Source organism: Balaenoptera ricei, chromosome 2 (assembly GCF_028023285.1).
Source record: "Balaenoptera ricei isolate mBalRic1 chromosome 2, mBalRic1.hap2, whole genome shotgun sequence".
Classification (NCBI taxonomy): Eukaryota; Metazoa; Chordata; class Mammalia; order Artiodactyla; family Balaenopteridae; genus Balaenoptera; species Balaenoptera ricei.
In genome coordinates this window covers 155,716,600-155,742,962 of record NC_082640.1, presented here as the reverse complement: position 1 = coordinate 155,742,962, position 26,363 = coordinate 155,716,600, and the positions used below count along the sequence as shown (strand labels likewise).

The following is a 26,363-nucleotide window of genomic DNA, read 5'->3' as shown; positions in this document are numbered from 1 at the left end:
TGAAGGAACAGATCCAATAGGAGGAGAACCCAGTCATCCCCATTTCTCTCCCTCCCTTACATGATTACAAAACAAAAGCAAAAACCTCTCCTCCTCAGAGCAGGTAAAACTGTCAGTTTCCAATAGGGACACCAAAACTAGCAAGCCATCAAACTAGGTACCCTTTGCCTGCCTGAGGCTATTTCCATGGGCGCAGTCAGCTCTGTCCCTTTGGTCCACGCTCAGATCAGAAGAAAATCTGGCTGGTAGTCCTTGTTACAAGGGGACAGCCAGGACCTCAGGGCGGGAACACAGATTTTTCAGTTAATTATTGAGAAGCCACTCCCTGGAGGTGCAGCAATGGGGAGTACTTCCTCATAGGGAGGGAAACGTGTGTGCAAATGAGCACAAGCAGGCAATTCCATAATTCCACATTCAGCCTGCAGGGGGCAACATCTCTCTAGCAATGACCACAGTGCAAGCGACACTGCAGGAAACACTTTTAATCGGCCAAGGAATAGGGTTTTGTTTTTGTAAAAAATCAGATCCATATATTTCCAGTAAGTAATTTTCACCCCTACATATTTTCATATAGAGATGTTACTCTTTTTCTATTTACAGTGCTAGGTACAGAGTAAGTTTTTAACAAATAAATACTTATGGATTGATCAGTTGGTTGAAGATAACACAGACTTGCCTGAGGCGTGGAAAGTACAGGGTGAAATAGGAGGAAAGAAATTAGAGATTGGTGAATGTGCATGAGAAAGCACTTTCCTCTCTGGTTAATAGCTTGCCCAGGCGGGGAAGGGCGTTTGAAAATTTCAGAAAGATCTCTCTCCAAGAACAAACCATTATTAATTTAATTCTTTAAAAACAGAAAATAAAATAGTAATCTTGGTTTCTAAAGCTTCCTCATTTTAAAGTCCATCCTACATACATGTTAGATCAATGAGTTCCAGGTTTATGCAGGTTTCTACACGTTTAAAGCTTTTACATTTAGACTCGTGCCTTTCAGATGCATTGATTCTGAAGCACCTCCACCCCTATTCCCTACCTAGGCTGGTAAGAGACTGGCTGAGGCCATCCAAGTCCGCCCACCGCTGAGAAGGGACCGATGAGGCTCATTTTCACCAGGCAGTCCTGACCGCAGAGCAGGGCAGCCTGCCTGGCCTTGGCTGGCCCAGCCGTAGACACGCCCATGTTTTGAGTCAGTAACATTCCTTTTCCCACAGAACAGGCTGCGGGCCCCTGTCCTGCGGCCATCTGTCCAGCTCTCAGACTGGGCTCCATTGTCCAAGCAGCAGAGGATCAGCACCTTTAATACTACCCGTGCCCCTGAGCACCCTGACCCCAGGGAGACCCCTTTTCTGGAGAGACCAACAGACTCAGGCGGTTTCGGAGGGAAGGCCTGGAGGGAGAGGAGCCAGCCAGACAGTCTGTCCATGGGTGAGGGACACGCAGTCCTTAGCACCCTGGAGGGCAGTGTCTCCCACAAAAGCCGCGGACAGATGTTTCAGCTTCGCCTCTGATGACCCTGGGCCAACCAGTGGCCCCCCATCTTCCAGGGCTCGTGGTCACATTGTTTCACTGGGTAAAGCCTCCGCAGGAGAGGAGGCAGCAAGGTGACCGAAGGAGGGGCAGCTGCGAGGGAGACCTCTGGGGTCCCGCAGCCCAGCAGGGCCACGGCAGCCAGAGGGAGCCGCCTCCCCGCCCGGCCAGGAGTCGATAATGCAGCAGCCCGGCCGCCTTCTTCCATTCCCTGACTTGCTGCCTGTCTTCTGGCAGAGACCTCAGTTTCGCTGCTGGCCACAGCTCCCTCCCGCCCAGGGCCCTCGGTACACGCACAGGAGGAGGAATGTCGGGGCCACATCTTCCCCGGAGGGCGCGGAGGCTGCCAGTGGGGGAGTCCCCCTGAGGAGGGCAGTGAGCGGGTGGTCCCACAGCCAGGGCCCGGCCCCAGGAACGGTGTGTCTGGCCAGGGTGGTAGGCCACGGGCCCAGAAGCGGCCGTGCCAGGTCCCTTTCTTCCCTGCCCCGTGGTGTGGTCGAAGAGCGGCCTTGACCGAGGGACGCCTGTGGATCTCAGAAGCAAAGAGGGTTGGGAAGCCCTGGGAAGCAAGTGTCAAGGAGGGGAGGGCGGCAGAGTCACAGAGAAGTAAAGCGGGCACGACAGAAGGTGGTGGGCCCTGCCCACCCGACTCCCCGGCCAGAAAAGTCTCTCTGTACCGCCAGGCCCCATCTTTGCTTTACCATGACAACCAGGAGGCACCCAGCTTGGGCCTGACCTGACCCAAGGGTAGGGTCTGGGGTGAGGGTGAGGGAGGTGGCGCCTTTGAGGGTGAGGCTGGCCCCCATGTGGAGCGCTGGCAGAGAGGAGCCGCATAGAGTCAGGCGTCCCCCTCCCACTCCCTCCTGCCCCCAGTGAGGAAGGACCTGGGGGGCGGGGAGGAGCGCCCATCACTTTCCCCCCGGGGGAAGCGCGGAGGGGGCTCCAGGCTGGGTCGCCATGATGTGGTAGATGGATTCGCGGAAGCGCTGGTCCCGGCTGAGCCGCTGGGCCACCTCCTTCAGCTCCTCCATGCTGTTGGCTTCCAGCTGGGAGGTCATGAAGGACTGGGACGGCTTCACTGGGGATACGGTGGCCCCACGGGCCGGCCGTGAACAGCCCTCCCTCCACTGGGGCACAGCCCTGTCCCCCACCCCAGCCCCCCACCCTCACACCCCATCCTCCAGCCCCTCCCGGTCCATGGGCTCCCATGACCCTGGGAGAAGCCCAAGGCTGGGGGAGCCAGGCTCGGGCCACACTCAGGGCTGGGTCAGCCCCTCTCCCTCCCCACCCTGCCCTCTTCCTGCCTTGTCACCGACAGCCCGTGAGTGACCGTCCCACCCGCCAGGGCCCGGGGACAGCCACACCCACCGTCATTCCAGGAGGTGCTGGACCGGCGCCGGTGGAAGCGGCAGCTCTTGATGCGGCGAGTGGCTGCCTTGTGGATGTACACGGAGTTCTTCATGATGACCGGCATCTTGGCCTCCAGCTCCGCATTTCGGATGCACTCTTCAAAGAACCCTGCGGCCGCAGTTCCATTGCACCCTCCCCTCCTGCCCGCCCCTCCCCTCCCCTCCCCAGGATCCTGGTGGGGTCGAGAGGGAAATACGCTGACCCCCATCCCTTTGGAGACCTGAGTCACCTGCCAAAGGGGGCAGAACTTCAGGCTTTCCCCCCACCCCGGATCCAAGAGCCAAAGGCAGCCGCGCCCAGGAGATGCCCATCAACACCTATGGGTCACCTAGTGCACACCAGGCCCCGAGTGGTGCTCCGGCCCCAGGCCGGGCTCTGCAGGGCGTGGGCACCTGGGCAGAGCTCGAGGGCTGGGCCGGCAGCGGGGGCAGGGCTTACTCTTCAGGTGGCTCACGTCAGCCCGCATCCTCTCCTCCTTCTCCTTGTTCCGCACCTTGGAGTTGAGCCCTTGTTCCAGGCTCCGCAAGGCCCCCTCTGCCTCCCGCAGACGCCTCTCCAGGTCCACGCGGACCTTCACCTCAGCCTGAGGGGAGAGGCGAGGAGAGGGAAATGGGTCCTGGCGGGGCAGCTACCATCCCTTGGAAGCCTTCCCTGATCACCCCTGGCTCAGTGGGCTTTCTCGCCTCCAGACTTGGGTGGAAGTTACCGCATCCTGCTTCTTGTCTTATGCCCTCCACCCGATGGCCGGGACTCAGCCCCTGCACGGGACAGGTGTCTCCAATGACGCCCCGCCGCAGGTCAGGCTCAGGGCTTCCCCTCGTGGTGGTTGCACTGCCTGCACCTGGCTGGTCAGGTTGGCAGGGCTCATTCAGGAAGTTGCCCGGTGAGGGCAGGGATGTGAGGGAAGTGTCTCCGGGTGAGGGGAGGGCCCTGAGCACCACACGCTCCCAGTGGCCCAGCACCTTGAGCTCGCGCTCGGCCTGCTGCTTCTCCGCTGTCAGCTCCTGCAGCGAGTTCTGCAGCGCCTGGGACTGGCTGGAATAGAACTCCCGCTCCTCCTCCAGGGCCCGCGAGCGCTCCTCGTTCTCCTTCATCCTGCCCCGGGGAGAGGTGCTCACTCAGGGCCCACTCACCAGCGGGGCTTCCAGTGGGAGGGCGGCCCCTCGTAGGGACCTGAGACCCTGCTTCGTGAGCCCCAGAACTGGCTGGGTCCTGTCTCCCAGGTGGTGATGGGGGTAATGTGGTCAGGGAGGGGAGTCCTGGGTCCACGTCTCGTTAGTTCTGTGAGCTCGGGGAGGTCCTCCAACCCCTCCAAGGCTCAGTTTCCTCAACTGTAAAAATGGGCTGAGAGGACCTGCCCAGCCTGTCACAAAGCTCTGTTAGACAGGCCTAATGACTGTCTGTATGGGTCACACCATTGCAAGAGACAATTATCAAGTCAGCTTAGGATAGTGAAGGATTGCTTCCCATTTGCCTGGTGGGGAAACTGAGTCCTAGCCAAAAGGAAGTGAGGACCCATTTGATCAAGGCCAACTAGAACCCAAGAGCCCAGGTGTCCAGTTCACGGAGAGTTACCCCTATGGACTCAGAAGCTCCCTCACCGCTTCTCCGCCAGGAGCTTCTCCTCTAAGAGCTGCTGCATCTTCTCCTCTATCTGCCTCAGGTTGCTATGGAGACCCCCACTGGGAGGGGGCTGCTCGCTCTGATTGGCCAGTGTCTGCAGATGGTTCTCATTCTCCTCCAGCATTTCCAGGGTTTTCTTCTTCTCTATGGAGAGTTCCTGGCATGGAGGGAGGGAAAGAAGAGAAAGAGCCTAAGTCAGGTTCTCCGCCATGGCTGCCCTCACCTGGATTTCAATTCCGGGAGGTGAGGCCCTCCTCACTGGGTCCTCTGAGGGACACCTGAAATGTCTTCATTCTTCCCTGAGGTAAAAGGCCAGTGAGGATCTCCTTCCTCCCACTGAGGCAAGGCTACTCCTCCACTGAGGAAGTCAGGGAGGAGCCCAGCTCGTGGCAGTGGACGTGGACAGGGCACCTACTACAATGGGGACCCAAGGCTCAAGGGCATCATGAGCTTCTGGGGTCCTTGTTCCTCCAGGAACAAGTGAGGGAGTGTGCTGGGCTTCTGTGAAAAACACCCGACAGGAACCAGCCCAAGAGCAGACTTAGACATTCTCCCCACTTATCAGACTGGGATCCTGCACTACTCAGAAATTCTGGAGTTGAAACTACCCATGAGAACGACCTCCTGTGGTAAGACACAGAAAGATAAACAAATAAAGGCACCACAAAGCCGCAATCAGTCAAGGGCAGAATAGAAACCTTGCAATCTGCAAGGCAGTTCATGAATCTGGTAACCATCACGGATCTCCCTCGACATGCCAGGCTCACTTGAGGTGCTGGGCTTGGAGAGAACTTAAGATGCAATCTAGTGAAGCTCACTGTTTGGAAAACACAACCTCATGTGTCAAGTGCATTAACAGATGTACAAAGTGCCGTGGGGACCCAGAACTCAGAGCAAATCCCTCCTTAGAGGAGTCGGGGAAGCTTGACTACAGTGATGTTTGAGCTGAGCCTTAGAAGGATGAAAGTGTTCTCTAGGCAGAGAGGAGGTGAGAGCACATTCTGGGTAGAAGGAGCAGTTCGGGCAAAGGTGTGGAGGATGGAGGTCACGGCTTCCTCGGGGCACATGTGCTCAGTGGTTTGAAGCAGATGTGGGGATGTCATTGTGCTGGGTGTGGAGGGGCAGCAGAGGGAGAGGGGACAGGAGGGTAGCAGAGGCTGGGGCCAGAGTGTGCACCTGGACGCCATGCTAAAGAGTTGGCACTTTGTCCTTGACACATGCCACCTCCTCCTCCTCCCTCGCTGTTTCTGTGGTATCAAATGGAGGTGATCTGGCAGTGGATTTTCCCTCACGCTCAGTTTCACCGGGGAACAGTTAAGTGAATGAGCCACAAGAAGGAAGTGGTGGGTGGCCGTGCAGCCCACCCTAATCGATCCTCCATCGAGTATAAAAATATAAGCACTGAAGAAGGTGGATTTCCTAAGGCCACGGTCATAGCCAGGGCAAACTTGAATTTGCCCTTCTGGGTCCTGCTTTGAGCCTCAAGTGTCAGCTGGAGTTCCCAATGGTCCACAGAGAAGAAACCCTTTAGATCAGCTCCCCTTCGTGCCCCGTTTCCCTTGCAGATAACTCTCTGGGGCAACACTGTTGGAAAAAACTGTATCACGTGGCCCAACCAACCATGGCTCCCTCCAGGCCGCCAGCCCACCAGTGGCCCCTCACCTCCAGCGTCCGCTGTAAGGACTCCGTGAAGTGCCTCAGCTCCTTTTTCTCTTGCTCCACACCCTTGAGGCATCTTGCAGTCAGTTCTAGCTCCCTGCAGGGACAGAGGGCTGGGTATGGCAGGGCCCACCCCTCCCAGGCCCCTTTGTGGCTTCTGCTTCACCTCCCTATACGGCTCAGAGGGCTCTTTGGAAGGCCAGCCCCTCACATGGCTGGGTGCTGCCAGCAGCTGTAGGAGCCCAGGGCTGAACGGAGGAGATCCCGGCCAAGTGGGGCTGAAGTCACTTGCTCCAGGTGTACATGAATCTGTCAAAATAAATGCAGGGCCACCCCAAGGGCAAAGAGGAGTACTGGAGAAACAAAGGCCTCACCCTGCCTTCCCTGGACAGCCCTTGCTACAATCTACTCACTCTGACATGGGACATGGCTGAGGCCCTTCTCTGGGGTGCAACTCCTTGCTGCTGTCTTAACAAGCCTGGGTCCCCTTGGGCCTTTACACTCGGCTTCCCTTCCTCCTGCTTGTGATGCCTTTTCCTTTTCCCACCCATTTTCCAGCTCCTACCATCCTTCAAGGCCCAGCTCAATCTAACCTCTGTTGAAGCCCACAAGGATCACACATATATCTTAATTCCTATAAAACAGGGGGTCTGTGCTATGCCCTTGAGCACCTGTTTGTACATTATTGTAAACATTGTTGATGTTTCCTGGGTGTGAGTCTGGTTTTCCCAACCAGATCCTCAAGGGAGAGGGCTTATCTTCCATTCCAGGGTCTGGCACAATTCTGGAAGTGAGCAGGTGCTTGGCTATTAGTTGATGAGAGTCTCTGAGCTTCTCCCTCCCCAAAACACATGTCTAATGACTTTCTTTTATAAGGTTGTTTCAAGAACACTCTTTCTGGGCTATCACTGATAATCAGTAGTGATGACGGTGCTGGTGATGATAATGATGGCGCTGATGATGGTGATGGTGACAACCAGCACCATCAACAGTAACCAGAGCAGTTGTCTCCAGATTCATGGATAGGCTACACAGAATGACCTGGAGGGACTTCCCTGGTGGCGCAGTGGTTAAGAACCCGCCTGTCAATGCAGGGGACACGGGTTTGATCCCCGGTCCGGGAAGACCCCAGATGCCGTGGAGCACCTAAGCCCGTGTTCCTCAACAAGATAAGCCACCGCAATGAGAAGCCCGTGCACCGCAATGAAGAGTAGCCTCCGCTGGCCACAACTAGAGAAAGCCTGCGAGCAGCAACGAATAACCAACGCAGAAAAAAAAAAAAAGGAAAAGAAAAAATAATGACCTGGAGAACTTTTTAAAGTACAGTAATAAGTCCCCTACATACGAACCTTCAAGTTGCAAACTTTCAAAGATGTGAACATGCATTCGCATGTCCAATCATGTGTCTGGTGTACATTGTCACATGCGTGCATCCTCTACAAATGGTTGTGCTTTTGTGTACTTTACTGTACAGTACTGTATAGAGTACAGAGTACAGTATCTTTATCTCAAGCCCAGGAAAGAGCTACTACGCACACATCACTGGATCGTTTTTTCAAGAGGGTAGATAGAATTGAATCCAGCAAGGAACCAGAACCTGTGCCATCAACATCAGGCGTGAGAGAAATTGCAGCTTGTCCTCCGTCTCCTATTGCTGACGGTCCTTCAGCTCTACCATCTCCCACCTCCTCTCCCTCCTCCAGTCAGTAACTCTTCTTGCCTGTTCACTCGATGCCAGCCCCTGTATGCCAGCTGTTGTACTGTACTACTGTACTTTTCAAGGTACTATGCTGTAAGATCAAAAAAGTTTTCTTTATTTTTTGTTTGTTTTTTATGTATTATTTGTGTGAAAAGTATTACAAACCTATTACAGTACAGTACTATACAGCCGATTGGGTCAGTTGGGTACCTAGGCTAAATTTGTTGGACTTACAAACAAATTGGACTTAGGAACACGCTCTTGGAATGGAACTCGTTCATGTGTAGGGGACTTACTGTATAGATTTCTGGGTCCTACCTTCAGCAGATTCTAATCCTCTTAGATGATTATAATATGCAACTGGGTTTGCAAACCATACACGGACTAAAGATCCCAAGGGACAGACATCATTAGCCAGAATGTGAAGAGACTGTGCAGGAAAGACAGGGAATGTTGGGGATTTTGGCCAATGGCACCTCCAGACCAGTCTGACCTGTCTGCCCCGGGTAAGGGAGGTTTGACCGAGGCAGGAGGGGATCGTTGCTCGTGGGGATTTCTGATTGTACCTGCCCATGCCTCATGCTCCAGGGTGCAGAAGTGGCCCATTGGTGTGGGGTCTGCAGCTTTTTCTGGGCACACCCCAAGGCCCGGAGCATTGGGAGGACAGATCCAAACCAAGTCATCAAGCAGTGATGGTCTCCTGGGGGGAGGCCTCTCCAGCCTAACGGGAAACATGGGTCCCACGTGTCCTAGCCTGGGTTCACCTTCCCCCCGCCCCCCGCTCCCAGGCACCACCACCACCTCTTGATCTGCTCCTGCTCCATCTTCAGCTCCTGTACCACCTCCTCAAACTGCTGCTTCTCGGCCTCCAGCACCTGGTTCAGGCGCTCAAGCTCCTAAAGAGAATCAGAGAGGAAGAAAAGAGTCACAGGCAGCAAAGGGCTCCTGAGGTCAGGAAGCCCCACTCTAACCCAGGGGACCCTCTGGGGTTCAGCACAGTCTGCACCAGACTTGGAATTAAGCCCTGAGGAGCCCTGGTCCCATTCAGGGACACACAGTCTCAGCGAAACCGAGATCTGTGATGAACTGGGCTCACTTAAAACACACTTAGAATATATATACATACGTGTGTGTGTGTGTGTGTGTGTGTGTATAGAAATGAATCACTTTGCTGTACACCTGAAACTAACATAACATTGTAAATCAACCATACTACAATAAAAATTTCAAAAATAAATAAATAAATAATAAAACAAAACAAAACAAGAACACACTTAGCATGCTGAGCTAGGGTTTAGAAATGATCCCAACATTATTTCCTGCGGCAGGATGTGATGATAATTCTAGATGTCTGCTCCACTGGGCAACTCCAGTCACTCACACCCTAAAGCATGTTGGCTGGCCCCCAAGCCCTGGAGGGAAACGTGTGTGTGTATATTTCCATTAAAGATCCCTGGAGTGGCATCTGTTAGAAGTGGCAAAGGAAAGCTATTCCCAATCCCAGAGTCAGAGAGTAAAGCCTTTTTCCTCAAGGCATCCGGGAAACAATGAGCACAGGTGGCTGCAGCCTCCCCTGACTCACCCCCGAGGGAAGAGGATAGGCAGAAAGCCCAGGGCAAGCTGGCCCAGGGAACCAGACCAGGCCCTTCAGGATTGCCGGCGAGCTCAAGTGTTTTCCCAGCAAGCAGGTGCCCCCCGGGGTTCTGTTTTCCTGGGGTTCGGTGGCAGGTGGTATTGAGGGGTGCACTTCAAGCGAAGGGTGGTTAGAAGCATTTTGTGACAACTGTTTTGTTCTTCCACATTTTACGCTGTGGGAGGATATTATTTCTAGATCCACTTTCTCTCTCATCTTCTAGCTCCAAATTACGCCCTCATTCTTCACCCAGGGGCTTTGTTCTCAAGGATAATGGAAACCCCACCAGGGAGTGGGGCTGCCTGTAGGGCGAAGTTGCCCTTGGCTTTGAGGAGAATCAGAGAAGGAATAAAACCCAAAGGAAAGGGAAGAGTCCGATTAGTGACCCTGGGGTCACTAAAACTAATGTTTTCAAAGAATGTTCAATGACATGGAAAACTGCTGAAGGTACAGTGTTAATGAAGGTAAAATGAAAGGTATCATGAAAAAGGCCATAAAACTGAATATCTGATATGATCCTATTATGTTTAAGATATATATAAGAATATTATATAGGAAAAAAGACCAAGGAAAAACACCAAAAAGTTGACAGTAGGGGCTTCCCTGGTGGCGCAGTGGTTAGGAATCCACTTGTCAATGCAGGGGACACAGGTTCGAGCCCTGGTCCAGGAAGAGCCCACATGCTGCGGAGCAACTAAGCCCGTGCGCCACAACTACTGAGCCTGCACTCTAGAGCCCGCGAGCCACAACTACTGAGCCTGCGCTCTAGAGCCCGCAAGCCACAACTACAGAAGCCCGCGGGCCTAGAGCCCATACTCCGCAACAAGGGAAGCCACCACAGTGAGAAGCCCGCGCACCGCAACAAAGAGCAGCCCCCGCTCGACGCAACTAGAGGAAGCCCGTGTGCAGCAACGAAGGCCCAACACAGCCAAAACTAAATAAATAAAATAAATTTTAAAAAGAAAAAAAGTTGACAGTAATTACCTATCAGTTGTGGGGTTAAGGATAAAATATGTTTTCTTCTTCATGTTTTCCAAATTTTCCACAAAGAGCACGATTTCTACCATTAGGGGTTAAAATTCTATATTAAAGAGGAAAAAGAAAGAAAATCTCCTTCCTGGTTGCCCCCTTCCTTTCCACCTTCCATTTCATCTGGATGATTCTTAAATGAAGCTGATGTCCAGGTGGAGCCTAAGAATGCTGATTGGAGTGGAACACACAATCTGTAAAGCTGAAGCAGCCAGAACTTTCTGTTCATGCAGCCCAAGACGGCATGAGTGTTTGAGGCACCGCTGCCATGACTGAGGTCAGCTAAGGCCCCCTGCAGCTGAAGACTTTCTCCACCACATCATGCTTGTGCTTCTGGCTCTTGCACCTGACTTAAGTTGCCAAAGTATGAGGTTGGAAAGAAGGCACTAGATGGCAAATTCCAGCTCCATGGAAGGAAGAGCTTCCAAATAGTGGAGCAATAATGCAAAGGATACCTCCGGAGGTAGTGAGCTGCCCATGCCAGAATCAGGATCAGCATCCATCAGGGAGGTCGGCAGAGAGCCTCACCTTGAAAGGGGCAGTCCTTTCCAGCTCCAAGAGTCTGACCTCTGACTGGGAGCACCCCGCATGGCAGGAACCCTGCCTGACTGGCCCTGGGCATTTCTGATTTCCCGTGTGCCTGCCCACATGTAAGGCTGAGCTCTCACAGTTCAACCAGAAAAGGGAAGGTAGGCAGGCTGCCCTCCTCCAGGGGATAAGAGCGATGATAAGGGAGCCAGGGACACCTGAGGGACCTGCACCCAAGGAACGGCATTGTCTTCTGACCCCAGGGCAGAAGAGCCCAGGATGGCTCCCTTTGAACTCTCAGCTCGTACCCCAAGAGTTCCCCGCCCTTTCTGCCAAGTGGAGGGTGTCAGAGCTGCACCATCACACAGTGCGTATCTGCACAGGCCTTACCGGTCCACAAAGCACTCCCTGCCTTCTATTTCACTGAGCCCCTCAGCAACCTGGGAGCTAGCCAGGCACAGCCATCGCTCTTACTGGAGCATCACAGAGCCGAATTTGTCCAAGGTCACACAGTCAGTGATAGATTGGTACCAGACCCTGAGTCTCCTTTTAAAGCAGACTGCCTCTTAGAGACCAGAGAATCTTCAACTTCTCACTGGGCCGTTGTACCAAATGCCTTTCTAAGTGGCCCAAGCAAGGTACTCCAAGACCATCTCTGTGACCTGGAGTGGAGATGGGAAAGGTGAAGGGGGCAGGTGGATCCATAATGTAGATGAACAAGTTAAGGAAGGAAAACCCTTGACAGAATGACTCAGTGAGTTCTATTCCCAATCTAGAGCACACAGCTGACACTGGAATGAGAACCTGAGCGCATCCTCTCCCTCCTGCCAGCCCAGAGCAGCCTTCACCAAGGTGGACCCAAGCTGGACCCAAGTGAGTCTTGCTCATGTTTTGTACCCAAAACCCAGGAAGTTCACAGCTGGCAGGTCTCCTTCCTTCAGCGTGCTATGGCTTTAAGCAATGTCTGTGAGCAGTGGGTCTCTGCTGGCCTCATTTCCTGGCTAAAGACCTACATAGAGTGTCTAAATTTTCCTCGGGCTGACTGCTGTCCCAGATTTAGTCTCTCTGATGGATAAGTCTGTCTCTCTCTGCCAGCGGCTGTGTCTGTCACTCCATCCCATCCCCTGGCTTCCTAAATTAACTGCTTTTAAGTTGCTGACAATCCACCAGAAGTCTCACTTTTCAAAATGTACAGAACTGCAGGAAGAAAATGCCAAAATTCTAATGTGGGAAGAACCCAGATGACAGCCCGGACCCAGAGGCCCACACACTGCTGGGGGGGAGAAGGCTCAATGCCGTCATGATGCCAATCCTCAGATCCATGCAATCCTAATACAAATCCTCAATAGATTTTCTTTTTTGTTTGTTTGGGTTTGGGTTGTTTGTTTGTTTGTTTTGTAATTGACAAAATAATACTGAAGTCCAGCTGGAAGAAAAATTGGACAAGAATATCTGATAAATTTTTGGAAGAAGAAAAATGAGGGTGGATTGTCCTACTGGATTAAAATCAAGATGTAATGTAAAATTAAAAGAATCAAAAATATTCATTCATCGAGTCATTCCACAACATTTATCATGCACCCATCCTGAGCCAGGGGCTCTGCCAGGCCCCGGGAGTGTTTGCGGTGCTACAGGGCCATGATGCTTCTTGACTGTCGGGCCCGTTTCCGAGCCCAATGACGGGTGGTTGGAAAGGGTGAGGAGTTTGCAAGAGTCAAGTCAGAGAGGCAGGCACTGAGCCCAGGCTGATGGGCCCAGCCCTGGACTTGCCTGGGAGAGACAAGGAACAGGCACCAGGCAAAGAGAAGTGGACCAAATCAGGCCCTCCCTCTGCAGGCACCTCAGGGTATGCCACTCTGGGGCTTGGGGCTCAGGCAGTTCAAGTGCAGGATGGGCTAATTAATGTTCGTAACACTAACAAACGTAGATGTTCATTAAGCACGTACTATGTGCTAAGCACTTTCTATGTAACACCTCACTGAATCCTCAAAACATCCCTGATAAGATGGGTTCTATTATTATCCCCATTTTTCACATGAGACTATTAATGTTCAGAGATGTTAGGTAACTTGCCCAAGGTCACACAGCCAGAAGCAGTGAAGGTCCATTCCAGACACAGGCAGCCTGACTCCAAGTCAGCACCGCTAACCACTACCCTACCCTGCCCTTCAGGGGTGGTCATGATTTCTCAGAACAGGCAAGGCCCAATGCTGCATGGAGATCCCAAACGGCATGGACTTCAACAGCCCCCGTCTTCAAATGAGGCAAGGGTCTCCACGCCACAGCCTGCCCCCAGCCAATGCTTGGCCTCCTTAGAACTTGTATGTTGACATTTAGAGGATGAAGGAACCTCTGATATCATCCAACCCAATCAATCACTTTATGGTGCCAGAAGCCCCGCTATGGATGAGAAAGGCCACCGCGGCCTCCTGTGAATATCACCAGTGACCAGCAGCTCATTACCTCCTGACACAGCTTATAAAATTTTTGAATGGCTCTTTCTCTAGAAAGTGATCACCCACCCTTTTTATTTTCCTCCCCCGGGACTGGCAAGGAGAAATACACTTCTTGCCAAGAAGCAACAGCAAGTCCCGAGCACTGTCATCTCGTTGGCCTCCCTGCCCCGCCTGTCTGATTTCCCAGCAAGTTGTCTGGGTGCCCATCTCCCCTACACCACTCCCTAATGCCAGGAACACAAGCCGGTACACTGTGGCTGTGAAAGGGCCCACAGAGCGGGAGGCGGCGGGGAGCAGCCTCGACGTGCCCCTACCTCTCTCTGCTCCCTCTGAAGGCAGAGTTCTTCAGTCTCTTCCATCAGTTTGTCTGCCAAAGCAAGCACACACACTCACGAAAAGCTCACTCCAGATCCAGTCCTGAGGGGTCAGTGCCTGCGATCACCTCCATCACCCCCAGCTCCCCCCACGGAAGAGGTCGGCACTGCCGTGCCCAGGCCAGACAGAGGGGGTGGGGCAGCTCCCAGGAATGGAAGCCCCATGCTGGCCTGAGCTGCTACACTCCTGTCCCGGCACTGTCTCTGCTTTGTGCATTCATAAGACAATGGCAGCTCAGCTTTGGAAGCTCAAGTGGGTCTCTGCACCCCCGGGGTGCTGTTAACCTCTGTGCTGGTGTCTGGCTAGTGAGGCGGGGTAGGTCCTGGGGGCAGAGGGTGTCTGGAGCAGGCAGAGGGGGACCAGTGCTGGGGCCCCACTTGTCTAAGCAGGGGAGAGGGTCCCAGGTAAAGGAACGACCTCCCAGGCTCACCTTCTTCTTTCTCAAACAGAGCGTGCCTACCAGCCAGTCAGGAACACAGGGGCCTAGAACCTTAAAGTGGGCTGGGGGTCAGAACTGGGACCAAGTCCAGACCTTTGGGGCCCTGGGCAGGATAACATCAACTCCACTTGTGGGACCCTTACTGCATGCCTGACACAAGTGATTCCAGGCATTTTCTTATTTAACCTGACTCTCATACCACCTCTAAAAGCTAGGAACAAAAATGTCTCCATTTTAAGGATGAAAAAACTGAAACTTAGGCTGAGCTGCCTAAAGATACACACAGCTGATGGATAAATGACAAAGCTGGGTCCAGAGGCCAGGCTCCTAACCACCATGCTCTCCTGCCTCCTGTCCTGCTGGCCCAGAGGACATGTATCACGCCATAGAGCCCTCCAGGCTCCGAGCCAGTCTCTGGCTCTTCATAGCCTGCTAAGCCCCACCCAAGACACGCTCTCTCAGTCCTGCATCAAGCCCTGGGCTGCAGCCCCCGGCCCTGAAATGCTACCGTCAGGGAGCCTCAGTTTCCAGCCCATCCCTCAGCCAACCTAAATACTCCTGCTTCTCCTTGGCCAGCTGCAGCCCCTGGGCCTCTAGGCTTTTGATCATGGCTTCTCCCAGCTGGGCATTCTTCCAAGTCCTGGGGCGGGAGGGCAGATGGGACAGGAGAGAAGAGGAAGAAACACAAAATCGTTAAAACAGAAGGGTGGAGGAGAAAGAGAATGTGCATGGCGTGTACGCGCCATTCTTTCTCCTCCAGAATCCCAGCTCGCATTCACCGCGGCACCTGCGGCTCTGGGCACGCCACCAGCATCGATCAGCTACAGTCCCCGGAGGCCGGCCCAGGCTGCAAAGTGGGCCACCGTGCGCTGGGCCAACAGAACTTTGGGAGCAGGGAAGAGATTGCTTCCTGGGCTGCTTTCTACACCATTGAATGCCCGCCACCTGGCACAAGGCCTGGCACAGGGCAGGCACTCAGCATTATTTGTGGAAGTAAAAGCACGACCCAGCATGAATAGGCAGGTGCTGGGACAGGGGTTCGTGCGCAAATGGATAGTGCTGGGCTGGAGGTTTCTGTGATCTGGACTCTGATGTACAAAGCACCAGCTCTGGTCTGAGCTAGGGTTAATTATGGGCCTGGGGAGGTGAGACGGGTGTCAGGAGGCAGCCAAATCCTCCTAGCGATGCTGGATTTGCTCCTGAGAGTTGGAGACAAACGGTGTCCACGTCTGCCACCTGTGACGCTAGACAAGCAAACTCACTTTGGTCAAAGCTCACTTAGGAGACCCCCCGAAGATGCTCGAAACCTGGTCTGTCTCCTCTCCCCAAAATAACCAGCTCCCACAGCCCTTGTCCTCCCCACCCTGCCCTCTCCTAGGGTGCTCAGTGCCCACCGGGATCCCAGCAGAGAGGCAGGGAGACCAGGGTCAGCACAGCCCACACCCTTTCCCCTTCTGGACCCTCAGGCTGACCCCTCCTGCTCGTGCGCACTTACACCTTCCCAGACTCCTGCAGCATCTCCAGCCACTGGGTCTGCTCAAACTCCGACTCGGCAGCCAGCAAGATGTTCCCCTGCCAGGAAGAGGAGCCATGGCTGTGCCTGAGAGGAGGCCGCCTTGAGGACCACGGAGGCCACGGCCAGGCCTCTGCAGGCCCTGTTCTGCTCTCCCACCCGACATCCCCAAGTCACTGACACTCTTCCCAGGCCAGCCCACTGGAGGGGTTGCCCCTAGGGAGCCTGGGGTCCCAGAGAAGCTGCTCTGCCCCTGCTGAGCCCAGGCCAAGGGGAGAGCCTTACTCACGTGGAAATCCTGGTGGGAGATTTTCATGGCGTAGGGCATGCTGGGCTCTTCCTTAGCCTCCACCAGGCAGCCCCCCAGAGGGATGACACCCTGAGAAAGAATCAGAAGAGGCGCCCACCCCCCCGCCCAGCCCAGGTCACTCAAGGCCTCTGGGAGCCCTCAGCCATAGCCAGGTGTTGCCCAGGGCCTGAGAGGAAGCCAGACCAGAACTTTCCCAGAGGGGGCACTGGAGGGCGGGGACCCAGGCCAGGAGGGGGCCAGGGTGGCTTGTGCCCCCAGAAGGACTTGTTTTCCAGACTCCCTGTTAGACCACAGCAGGACAACAGATGGTACCCTACCCTCAGAGGATACCAGCCCCCATTGTCCCCACTGGGCCCTCCCCCGCTGTGGCCCTGGGGAGAGGCCCCCTCACCTTAGGATGTATATTGAAGTATTTATTGGTTTCAAAGCTCTTTTTTTCACTCTCAGAGTAGTAAAGAAGAAAGCTCTCTTTGATGATGAAAAACCTATAGCAGGTGGTGGGGAAGGAGGGGCAACCAGGAGAGAAAGGGTGAGGTTTCTCGGGACGACAAGAGTGACCTTGAGGGTCCCACACTCACATGGGGAGCCCTTGGGGACACCAGCTCAGACTCATCATCACTAACTCATGTGCCACATCCGGGCAAAGGCCTCAGCTGGTCAGTCACCCACCACCAGGCAGCCCAACCCTTGCACCAGTGGAAGTGGGCACAAGTGGCCTTCACTGGCTTCCACAACTGGCTCCAGGGTATCTGTGGTCCTTCCCCTCAGGTACTTTCAGCCCCGTGAGCCATCACCTTGGTCCCTTAGGGTCTACCCCAGGAGAGGCAGAAGGAGGGCAAGAAGACACAGGATCCCAAGGTGGGTCTTTTGACAAGTGGTCCTGAAGACTGGCAATCAGATGGGATGTGGGTACCAGGCTGGTGAGGCCAGGCCTGCCGCCTACATGTGACACCTGTGTTGCCTTTGGGCTCAGCTGCCCCACAGCCTCCTTCTGGGATTTGGGTCTAACTTAGCATCTCTGGGCCCTTGGTGCTTTCTGACTTTGATGCCCACAGGTGGAGCACTGGACCCACCCTGGGGACTCTCACAGGACTAGTGCTTGGAGCTGACTAGGATAAGACACCAGGTGCCCTCCTGGGGAAGATCCAGTTGGAACTGAGAGCCCCGAGGCTCTGGGACACTCAGAGTGGCTGGCTCCTTCCTCCCAGGGCCCCTGCTAATGTCACTGTTGGAGCCATGGGACTTGTGGGGGAGCCAGAAACAGTGCTCAGATGGGCTCATGACAGCCAACAGCGCAACTCTCGCCGGCTCTGTGTTCAGTGACACTGTATTGGTAGCTGATATCAGTCATACTGTGAGTATTTACACCATGAAAATCACCAAATGCTACAAAGCAGTGCTCCACCCCACGCCACTCCCAAGAGAGCCAGTTGTTAAATATTTATCAGCACATCACTGGTTGGGCACACCCTCTTGGGAGGGGCTTGAAAAGTTGCTGGCGAATCTCTGAAGGTGCCACCAGCCATGGGACCCTTCCTGAGGCCACAGCTACAGCGGGAGGGTCGCTGGGATGGCTGACAGCTGCCGTCTCACCTCCCCTAGGAAAGGAGCTCAGCTCTGTCCTCTGCTGTGCGCCTCACCCCAGCCATGTTCTTTATTTGCACCGACCCTCTCTGCCCAGCCAGATACTGAGGGGAGCTGTGGACCTCAGAGGTGACATCCTGCTAATGCCAACTCTTCCCCCAGTGGACGAAGAACACACGAATACCACCCTCTTCAGAACTGCAGGCACCTCCTGAGCCCCCCAACACCTGACCCCTGCCCACCTTCCTGGCTTTCCCACCACTTCTGCCCTTCAGCCTCTCTGCTCCAGGCGAGCACTGAGCTCATTGCCTTACTATGTTTTGCATGATCCTGCGAAGGAGATTGTGCAGCTCTCCCAGGAGTGCCCACCCTCTCTCTCCATCTGGCTGAAACTGCCTCACCCTTGGTGACCAGCCCAGCCCAGCCCACACTGCCGTCGGAGCTCCCCCTGCACCTCCTGACTGGCCATGCACTTGGCACTTGGCACTCCATAGCCACACTCTGTGTGCTCATCTTGTCTGGAGGGGACACTGGGCTCCTAGAGGGCGGGCCATGGTCCCTCAGTCCTGTGGGATGAGAGAGATGTCCCCAGACAGTTGCAAGGGAAATTCACAGAGTAGTTAAGAACACAGACCTGCCACTTCTCAGCTGCGGGGCCTTGGGCGAGTAAGCTCACCTCTCTGAGCGTCAGTGTATTCACCTGCAGGATGAGGGTGATAACGCCGACCTCGTCTGGTTATCATGAGGATCAAATGAGATTGTGCTCATCACTCCGCCAATTCACAGAAGACCCGGGACAGGGCTGAGTGACGCATTCCCATGGTCCCATTACCCACAGGAAAACGGGAGGCAGCCGCCTCCTGGGGACCCTTCTCCTCCCTTTTCAATGGCTTCTGAAATACTGCTATGGACTGAACTGTGTTCCCCCAGATTCATATGTTGAAGCCCTAACCCCCAATGTGACTGTATCTGGAGACAGGGTCTTTGGGCGGTAATTAAGGTTAAATGAGGTCGAGAAATAGGGCCATAATCCAACGTGACTGTGGCCTTCCAGGAGGAAGCATGTGCTCTCCCACTCTGCCACTTGAGAACAAAGTGAGAAGGCAGCCGTCTGCAAGCCAGGAAGAGGGTCCTTACCAGAACCTGCCTATGTCAGCACCCGATCTCAGACTTCCAGCCTCCAAGAACAGTGAGAAAATAAATTTCTGTTGTTTAGCAGAAGGGTTTAACAGTTTGACTGTTCACTCAGTCTGTGGTATCTGCCTGAGCTGAGTAAGATAAATAGCTTCGTGCCTCCCCGATACTTCTGGAGCACCCTCTTCACTCAGAGCAAAGCACTGTGTCAGGGACGAGTGCGGGTGGCAGGCTGAAGGTCACTAGACACACGGGCAGGGAGAGAATGGGGCTCTGGAGGCAACCAATCTCCATCCCTCAAGCCACAGCCTCAAGCAAGCTCCCAGCCTCACTGAGTCTGTCCTTCAAAGCTCCTCTATAAAATGAGGGTGCAAATATCTGTCTCTTGGGGCTGCCAGGAAGATACATTCATTGATTCAGCAAAGAATCGCTGCACTCCCACCTATGCCAGGCAATGTTCTGGGTGTTGGGGATAGAGTTGTGGACAAGAGACATGCAAATATCTGTCCCCATAGAGATTATACTTGAGTGAGTGTGTGTAGTGGGAAGGCAGATGGTAAATAAGTAAGAAAGAAATGCCATGTACTAGACGTCGATAAATGCTATGGAGGAAAATAAAGCAGGGTAAGTCATGGGGTGAGGGGTGAGTCGGGGAGGTTTTGATATTAAACAGAATGGTCAGGAAGAGCCTGAAGGTAATATTTGTGGAGAGGTTAGTGTTCCAGGCAGAGGAACTGCAGGTGCAAAGGCCCTGGGGTTGGAAGTGTGCCTGGCTCTGGAAGGAACTGAGGCTGCAGCATGGCTGCAGCAGAGGGAGCTAGGTAGAAAGCAGATTGTGTAAGAGCCTGTTGGCTACTGTAATAACATTAATGATAAATCTAATGTTTACTTAGCACTTATCCCAAGCCATGCCTTATTCCAAGCAGTTACCGCTGTTAATTCATTTAATACTCACTATTATCCTATGAGGCAGGTGTCTGTATTTCTATGGGCAGAAATGAAGCAGAAAGGTGACACAACCTGCTGAAAGTCAGACTGCTAGTTGTTAGAGGCTGGTTTTTCCTCTAAGAGGGACAGCCACTGAGGGTTTTGAGAGGGGTGACATGATCTGACTCACACTGCAAAAGGTTCAGCCTGGCTGCTGGGCTGAGAACAGATTGTTGGTGGGGAGTTTCGGGGAGGGGGGGAGGCACGGGGATCCATTAGTGGCCACAAGAGGGGCAAGAAAGGATCCGGTGGATAAAGGCACATAAAGTCCTCTGCACTTGTCTGCCACACAGGATGTGTCCCCAGATGTCACGGCCCTCCTCCCCTTGCCCTCTGAAGGAGGGCATAGAGAGGCAGGGGAAGACAGATGTCCAGGGTAGCCTTTGTTCCACGCCAGCCAGACTTCAGCAGGCCTCAGGGCCCCCATGGCTGCAGGGGTTGTGAAGGGCCCATGAGCCATGCATGCCAAGACTGGCCCTGTTGCAGCTGCCTTTCGGTTTGGTTTGAGTAGGGGTGAGGGTCACAGGGAGGGGAGCCGGCACGGACCTGGAAGAGGAGGGCGACTCCCTGGCTGGCAAGGAAGAGGATGGCCCAAGAAAGGGCATATTTGGCAAGCACCCTTCGAGGACCCAAAGGGCTGGCTTTGCTTATAACCCCGCCTCAGTGCCTGCCCGCTGCTCCAGCTGATGACTCTCAGCTTCACCTCAGCAGGTGGGGGCCCAGGGCCTGAGTGCCCCTGCACAGAAGGACACTTCCTCTTCCTGCCCCTTTCTCCGAAGTCCCCTTACTTCCAGGCCTCTCATTCTGACTGCAAGCCAGAGGCCGCCTCCTTCTGGGCCCTGCAGAGTTGGGCTGGCTGAGTAAGGGCCGGAGATAGTCACTGATTACTTAGCTGTTCTCATGTACTGGCTTCCATGCAGAACGTACGTATCAGTATTTGATCCATGGAACGATCCTGGAAGGTAGGGCTTTTTGTTCCCATTTTACAGATGAGGAAACTGAGGCTTAGAGGTGAAGTAACACATGCAAGGTCACACAGCCAAGGCAGAGGTGGAGCTGGGACTGGAACCCAAAGACAACAGCCCCTGCTTCTACACCCACACCACACTGTCTTGGGAGCTGCTCTGGTCTTCGTGCCAGCACCTGGGCAGGAAACATGGGCCAAAGGCAGTAGGTGTTAAGGCTGGGGTAGCCAAGGGTCAGAGCTCTGTCACTTACCAGCAGTGTGACCAGGGCAAGTCCCCTGATCTCTCTAGGTCTCAGGTCCCCAGGAGTAACTTGAGGATAATAATAGTACGTACATCTCTTAGGGTTGTCAGGATAATGAAATGAGTTTGTTCACATAAAGACTTCAAACATTGTGAGACACATGGTAAATATTCCTTAAGTGTTTACTTTTATTACTACTATTTTATTTATTATTATTAGGTTCAATGTCTGCCGCAGCCTCCCCTGACCTCCTTTCCCATTTGTGTTCACAAAAGCTCCTACTGGCGGGAGCTCTTGGCTCCAGCCCAGCTGGCCAGCTCGCTGTCCTCCAAACACACAGCACTCTCCTGCATTTGCCCCTCCCTCCTGTCCAAGGCCCACCCCTCTATCCAGGCCAACTTCAGTCCTGGGCGAAGCTCCGTCTCCAGTCCTAGCCCTCAGGGCCTCCCCGTCCAGCCCACTGTGCTGTGGTGAAGCCCAGAGAGCGTGCGTGAGTCTGTGTCTGGGGGGGTCAGCGTCTACCCTGGCTGCCTCTTCTCTCTGGTTTTAAGGAATTTAAGTATTTTCACCTCTAGATTAAGGAGCATTTATGAGGTACCAAGACACTCATTTTTCTAAGTGTTTTATTGACATTATCTCATTTAAATCTCTCATAACAATTCTAAGAGATGGGGGTGTTTGTTTTTCCATTTCACTGGTCAGGAAACTGAGGCACAGAAAGATTCAGCAACTAGCAAAGGGCAAACTGGGAACTCAGCTCTGTCTGCCTGTTACTGAACCAGGTTCGTTTGCCTGACGCGCAGAGGCCGAGGTTTGCAGCAGAGAAAGGGGCATATGTGTAGTGGCCGGTAGCTCCTGCTATGTATATATTAATACCACATTGGAAGTTAAAACCTACTGAGAGAAAATTAGACAACTTGGCTCCAACAAGGGTCATCACGAGGACCTGGATTCGATCTCTTGGGAAATATCTTCTTATGGATCCCATCAGGAATAAGGTCTATATTTGAGGGATTACTTAAACCGTCCTTTTTTGTGTGCTTGCCAGGACTTATACTCCTTCTTGGTAAAACTCTGTACTTGCTCTTTGCCACGCATCCTTAAGCCCCAAGTTCTAATCCATAGGATGATCATTCAACATAAAGACCCAGACCACCACCCCCCCGACCCCCGCCAAAAAAAAAAAAAGACCCAGACCCAAAGCCTTGGTCCCATATTTGCAATCAAATGCAAAACAATTCCATTCCTCAAATCCTCTGTAGGCCTTCGCCCCTTAACAGCAGAAAGTAGGCCTCTTCCCTCAAGATTGAGGAACTGGATCAAAAGATAGGGAGAACTGAAACTGTGCCCCATAGGGTTAAAAACCCATAACAGAAACTGGTGACTAACAAACTCTTGAGCCTGTCTTACAGAACAGCAGATAAGGGAACGGCTTCTTTAAAACCCCTCTGCTTGTAACACAACGAAACCTGCTGAAACCGGAGGGACCCAACCCTGCGGATCCCAGTCTGCACAGAATAGACTTGTTTGTCCCATAGGTGACCTTTTGACGTCACAGCCCCAAATTCCCCCACGGTTCATACCAAACTCACCTGGAATTTGCACATGCGTCCCATGAAGAAGTCTGTAACTCAGATACGCCTGCGCAGAACACCAATTCCCTCACCTCCTTCCCTCCAATCACCTCTCCCCACGCCTCACACCACCCTGCTTGTTTATACCATAAATACCCCAAGCTCCTCGCCTTCGGGGAGACGAATTTGAGATTTATTCTCCCGTCTCCTCACTTGGCTGCCTTGTGAATAAAACTTTTCTCTGCTGTAAACCTGGGTGGCTCAGTGCTTGGCTTGCTGTGCGTCGGGCAAACAAACCTGGTTGGGTAACAACATGCTGACAGAGCTCAGGTTCTCAACTGCTGTGCTCCCTGATGCCTGACCTCCTCATCACTGCACTTGTCTCTCCTCATCGCTTCAGACCTGGCATTGTTGTTTGTCTTCTTAGAGCTTCTCTCTGCAAAGTGACTGTAAGCTCCTGGCCGGCTAAGGTCAGCGTGAATGAATCACCTGGTACAGCCTGGGCCCTGGGGCTTGATGATTTCCTGCCCTCAGGGAGCAAATGCAGGAGCAAGAGTTGTATAAATCAATAATTTGAGAACTACTCAATGCTTATCAAGCTCCTCGTTTGTGCCAGGCACTGTTTTAGTAACATCAGAATGTTTGTTAACTACTCACTCTTCACGTGAGCTAGATGAGGTAAGTGGAGAAGAGAGAGGTTAAGTAACATGCCCCAGGTTACACAGCTGGTAAGTGGGGAGCTGGGATCATTACAAAGCACCAGGGTACCCTGTGACATTGTAAGTTTGTATGAGACACCGGAAGAGTACAGACCAGTGAGGAACAAATGGTTTGGGTGTCCAGCCAAGGGAGTGGCAAGTGAGAGGAGGTGACAACTGAGCAGGGTTTGGAAGAATGAATAGGAGTATCTAGGAAACTGAGAGGAAGAGGAAAGGGGAGATGCATTCCAGACAGAAGGAACAGCAGATGCAACGAATAGTGTGTTCGAGGTTATCGGAATATGTCTGGCATTACTGGCAGGTAAGTGCCAAAGGGGTGGGCAGTGGTGTGGGGGGAGGGAGAGTACGGGGTGAGTCGAGGTCAAAGAGAGAAGTGGGGACCAGACCAGGGTGGGGCGTGTGGTCCTTGTGAGAAGGTGGGGCTGCTTCTTGCAGATGAGGGGAGCTGCCAGTGGGTTTCAAACAGGGCACTTGTGAGGTCAAATTGCAGTTGTAGACATGGAGACGGTGGCTTTGAGGGCTCCACACCCGGGCAAAGGCACAGATTAGAGTTATTCGTTATAACAGAGTTATTGGTTATTGCTGATAGGAATCAGCAGGGCTTGTTGAATAGACAAGAGTTGGGAGAGCAGAGTCTGGGATGACATGAGAGCCAGGACACTAGCTTAGGTGACAGGGTGGACACAGGTGCAATCCAAGCTGAACTAGCGAAACTTCCTAAGCTATGCCTCCACCTTTACTCCCCTTCTCAGTGCTCTGAAGGTGACAAGGGCTCAAGCAGAGCTTGATAGCTAACATAGGCCTCACTGTAAGTCAATCCAGCTGAAAGTGAGGGGAAAAATGTTACTTAGACCCACAGGTACCTTCTAGGCTGGGTGGGTCCTCGCAAAGAAAGGCCCATCTACTCTGCAGAGCGAGCTCCTTAATGTTTGGAGATGCAAAAGCCAAGTGTGGGCATACGGGCTGGAAAGGGCTTTGCATCACAGAGTGAGAGAAACTTGGAGTTGGGGGAAATCCTGGAGGGCGGTGGGGAGGAGGGGTGATGGGAGAATGTAGAGGAGAGATGATGCAGGGAAGATGCAAGAGCCCGGGTCCTACAGGGTCAAGAGATAGCAGTGAACAATCCCAGCTCTGATGGTAGTGAGATGCGGTGCCTGGAAAGCTCGAGAAACTAGGGAGCTGACCCTCAACTAGGTGCTTGCACCTCTGGGATTTAAATGCCTCCTCCACCCTGCTCTTTGCCAAACCTTCCCCTCAGCACAGTCTACTAGACCCCCAAAGACCTTGTGTGGAGGCTGGTGCAACTGTGTGGCAGGGGGATGGGCGCGAAGACGGAGGAATGAGCCGGGGTCCATATCTGCTAGTGCAAGAAGCATCTACACTGGGCAGCCAATTCATACACAAACAAGGAAACAAGAGTTTAGAGACCCTCGGGGATTAGCAGAAACCCTGTGCAGGCTTTACACTTCCTCAAGTCTTCCTGTGGGATGAGACCTTGCGCCAAACATCTCCCTCTCAAGAGGGCAGCCAGAGCCCAGCGGACATGCGAGCTGCCCATGGGTTACATTTCACGGGAAGGCGGGATACCCAGCCTGGCTGTCCCTTCTTCCCTGGGCACAAACGTCCAGAACAGAACCAGCACACAGGCTCCCCCGTCCCTGAGCCCCTCAGGCACTGAGAACGGGGGTGTGGGGTTTGAAGCCAGGTAAACCCTAGAGCCGGGGAAGGACAGCTTATCAGAAGTGTCCCTTTCAGAAGTGGCAGAAGGAAGGTAGAAATGACACAGCCCTCAGTGCGTGTCCCTTTTCATTCTGTCCGGGTGGCCTTGTATGCTCAGGGGATGCTCATCCTGGCCTCTGCCACTTGCCTGGCTCTAGGTCTGAGATGACAGGACAGGAGGAATCCTGCCTGTGAAGTACTGATACATGGGTGATGACAAGTTAGGGTTTATGCAGAGATCATCAAGTCCAAGGGGCTCCAAAAAATGTGAGCAGGATTCTTCAAACAACATAGCAAAGACAAGCTTACTAGGTCAAGCAGATAACAGTGCAGAGGCACTGGGTGAAGTGGGAGGGGGCCTTGGAGCCCCGCCTTCTCTCCCCACCCCCCTGTGGTGGAGTCGAGGCACTTGTAGAATCATCATGGAACAGAGGTTAAAAGCCACAATTTGATCCATTTCCATTCTGTGGATGAGACACTGCCAGCCAGTGAGATGTGACACAGCCATGCCTCGGCCTGAGTCATGTGGCTGGTCACCGGCAGAGCTGGGACTGGAAGTCAGAGGTCCTGCCTCTAAGCATGGGTTCACCTGCCACCATGGCCACAGCTGCTCTCAAAAGAAACAGCTTTATATTTCCAAGTCTTGGACATAAGGAAGTTGAATTGCCTGAAAGGGTTCTTGCTTGAGTTCTGGCCCCCATTTTCAAACAGGCCATCAACAGCCTCTAACGCCAGCTCCTTGGGAGCACGGGGAAAGGAAGAAGTGTGCCTTGTTTGCACAACCAACTCATTTAACTTTGGTGCAGGCAAATCATCACAGGACCGCAGTGAAGCCTGAAATAATGGGTGTTAATTTCATTTTACAGCTGTGCTGCGATCCGGAGAGTGTACCCATCTCCTTAAGCTAAGGACTCAGTGTAACCTCGATGCCACCACCTCAGAAGGGGCAGGGTGCGATGGACAGAGGGATCTGCGGAGATCCCTCAGCCGCCACCTAGCCACTGCCTACCACCAAATGCTGTCCTTCTAAAAGAAGTTTGGAGAACACAAGTTGATTATAAAAAGAGGGGCCTGCAGGCACCCCCCAGCTGGGATAGAACAAGCAGAAATGCTGCAGCTGTGCTGGGGGGGACACCTCCCAGTCAGCTGTGAGAAACGCTACGTGAGCCAGAAAGTGAGACCAAATCCCAGTGTCACTAGCGTGAGGCACAGCCTAGTGCATGGAGGTGATATGCT

The 26,363-nt window shown here is 53.4% G+C and overlaps 1 protein-coding gene across 2 annotated transcripts in view; it reads right to left on the bottom strand.

Moving 5' to 3' along the window:
• Positions 1 to 467: 467 nt before the first annotated feature.
• The window catches only part of PLEKHD1 (pleckstrin homology and coiled-coil domain containing D1), a 29,550-nt gene continuing 3,654 nt past the window's right edge, over positions 468 to 26,363 (bottom strand). Inside the window, exons 2-14 of one of the 2 annotated variants that reach the window (XM_059914510.1) lie at positions 20,453 to 21,049; positions 16,593 to 16,686; positions 16,181 to 16,270; positions 15,874 to 15,950; positions 14,927 to 15,018; positions 13,879 to 13,931; positions 8,720 to 8,814; positions 6,223 to 6,316; positions 4,539 to 4,717; positions 3,900 to 4,032; positions 3,376 to 3,520; positions 2,896 to 3,045; positions 468 to 2,605 (exon numbers count right to left, since the gene is read on the bottom strand). In XM_059914510.1, coding sequence (XP_059770493.1) covers positions 2,436 to 2,605; positions 2,896 to 3,045; positions 3,376 to 3,520; positions 3,900 to 4,032; positions 4,539 to 4,717; positions 6,223 to 6,316; positions 8,720 to 8,814; positions 13,879 to 13,931; positions 14,927 to 15,018; positions 15,874 to 15,950; positions 16,181 to 16,270; positions 16,593 to 16,686; positions 20,453 to 20,511 — 1,431 coding nt within the window. In that variant the 5' untranslated portion in view covers positions 20,512 to 21,049 and the 3' untranslated portion in view covers positions 468 to 2,435. The remainder of the gene's footprint in view (positions 2,606 to 2,895; positions 3,046 to 3,375; positions 3,521 to 3,899; positions 4,033 to 4,538; positions 4,718 to 6,222; positions 6,317 to 8,719; positions 8,815 to 13,878; positions 13,932 to 14,926; positions 15,019 to 15,873; positions 15,951 to 16,180; positions 16,271 to 16,592; positions 16,687 to 20,452; positions 21,050 to 26,363) is intronic. The other variant, XM_059914508.1, reaches the window with a different exon arrangement.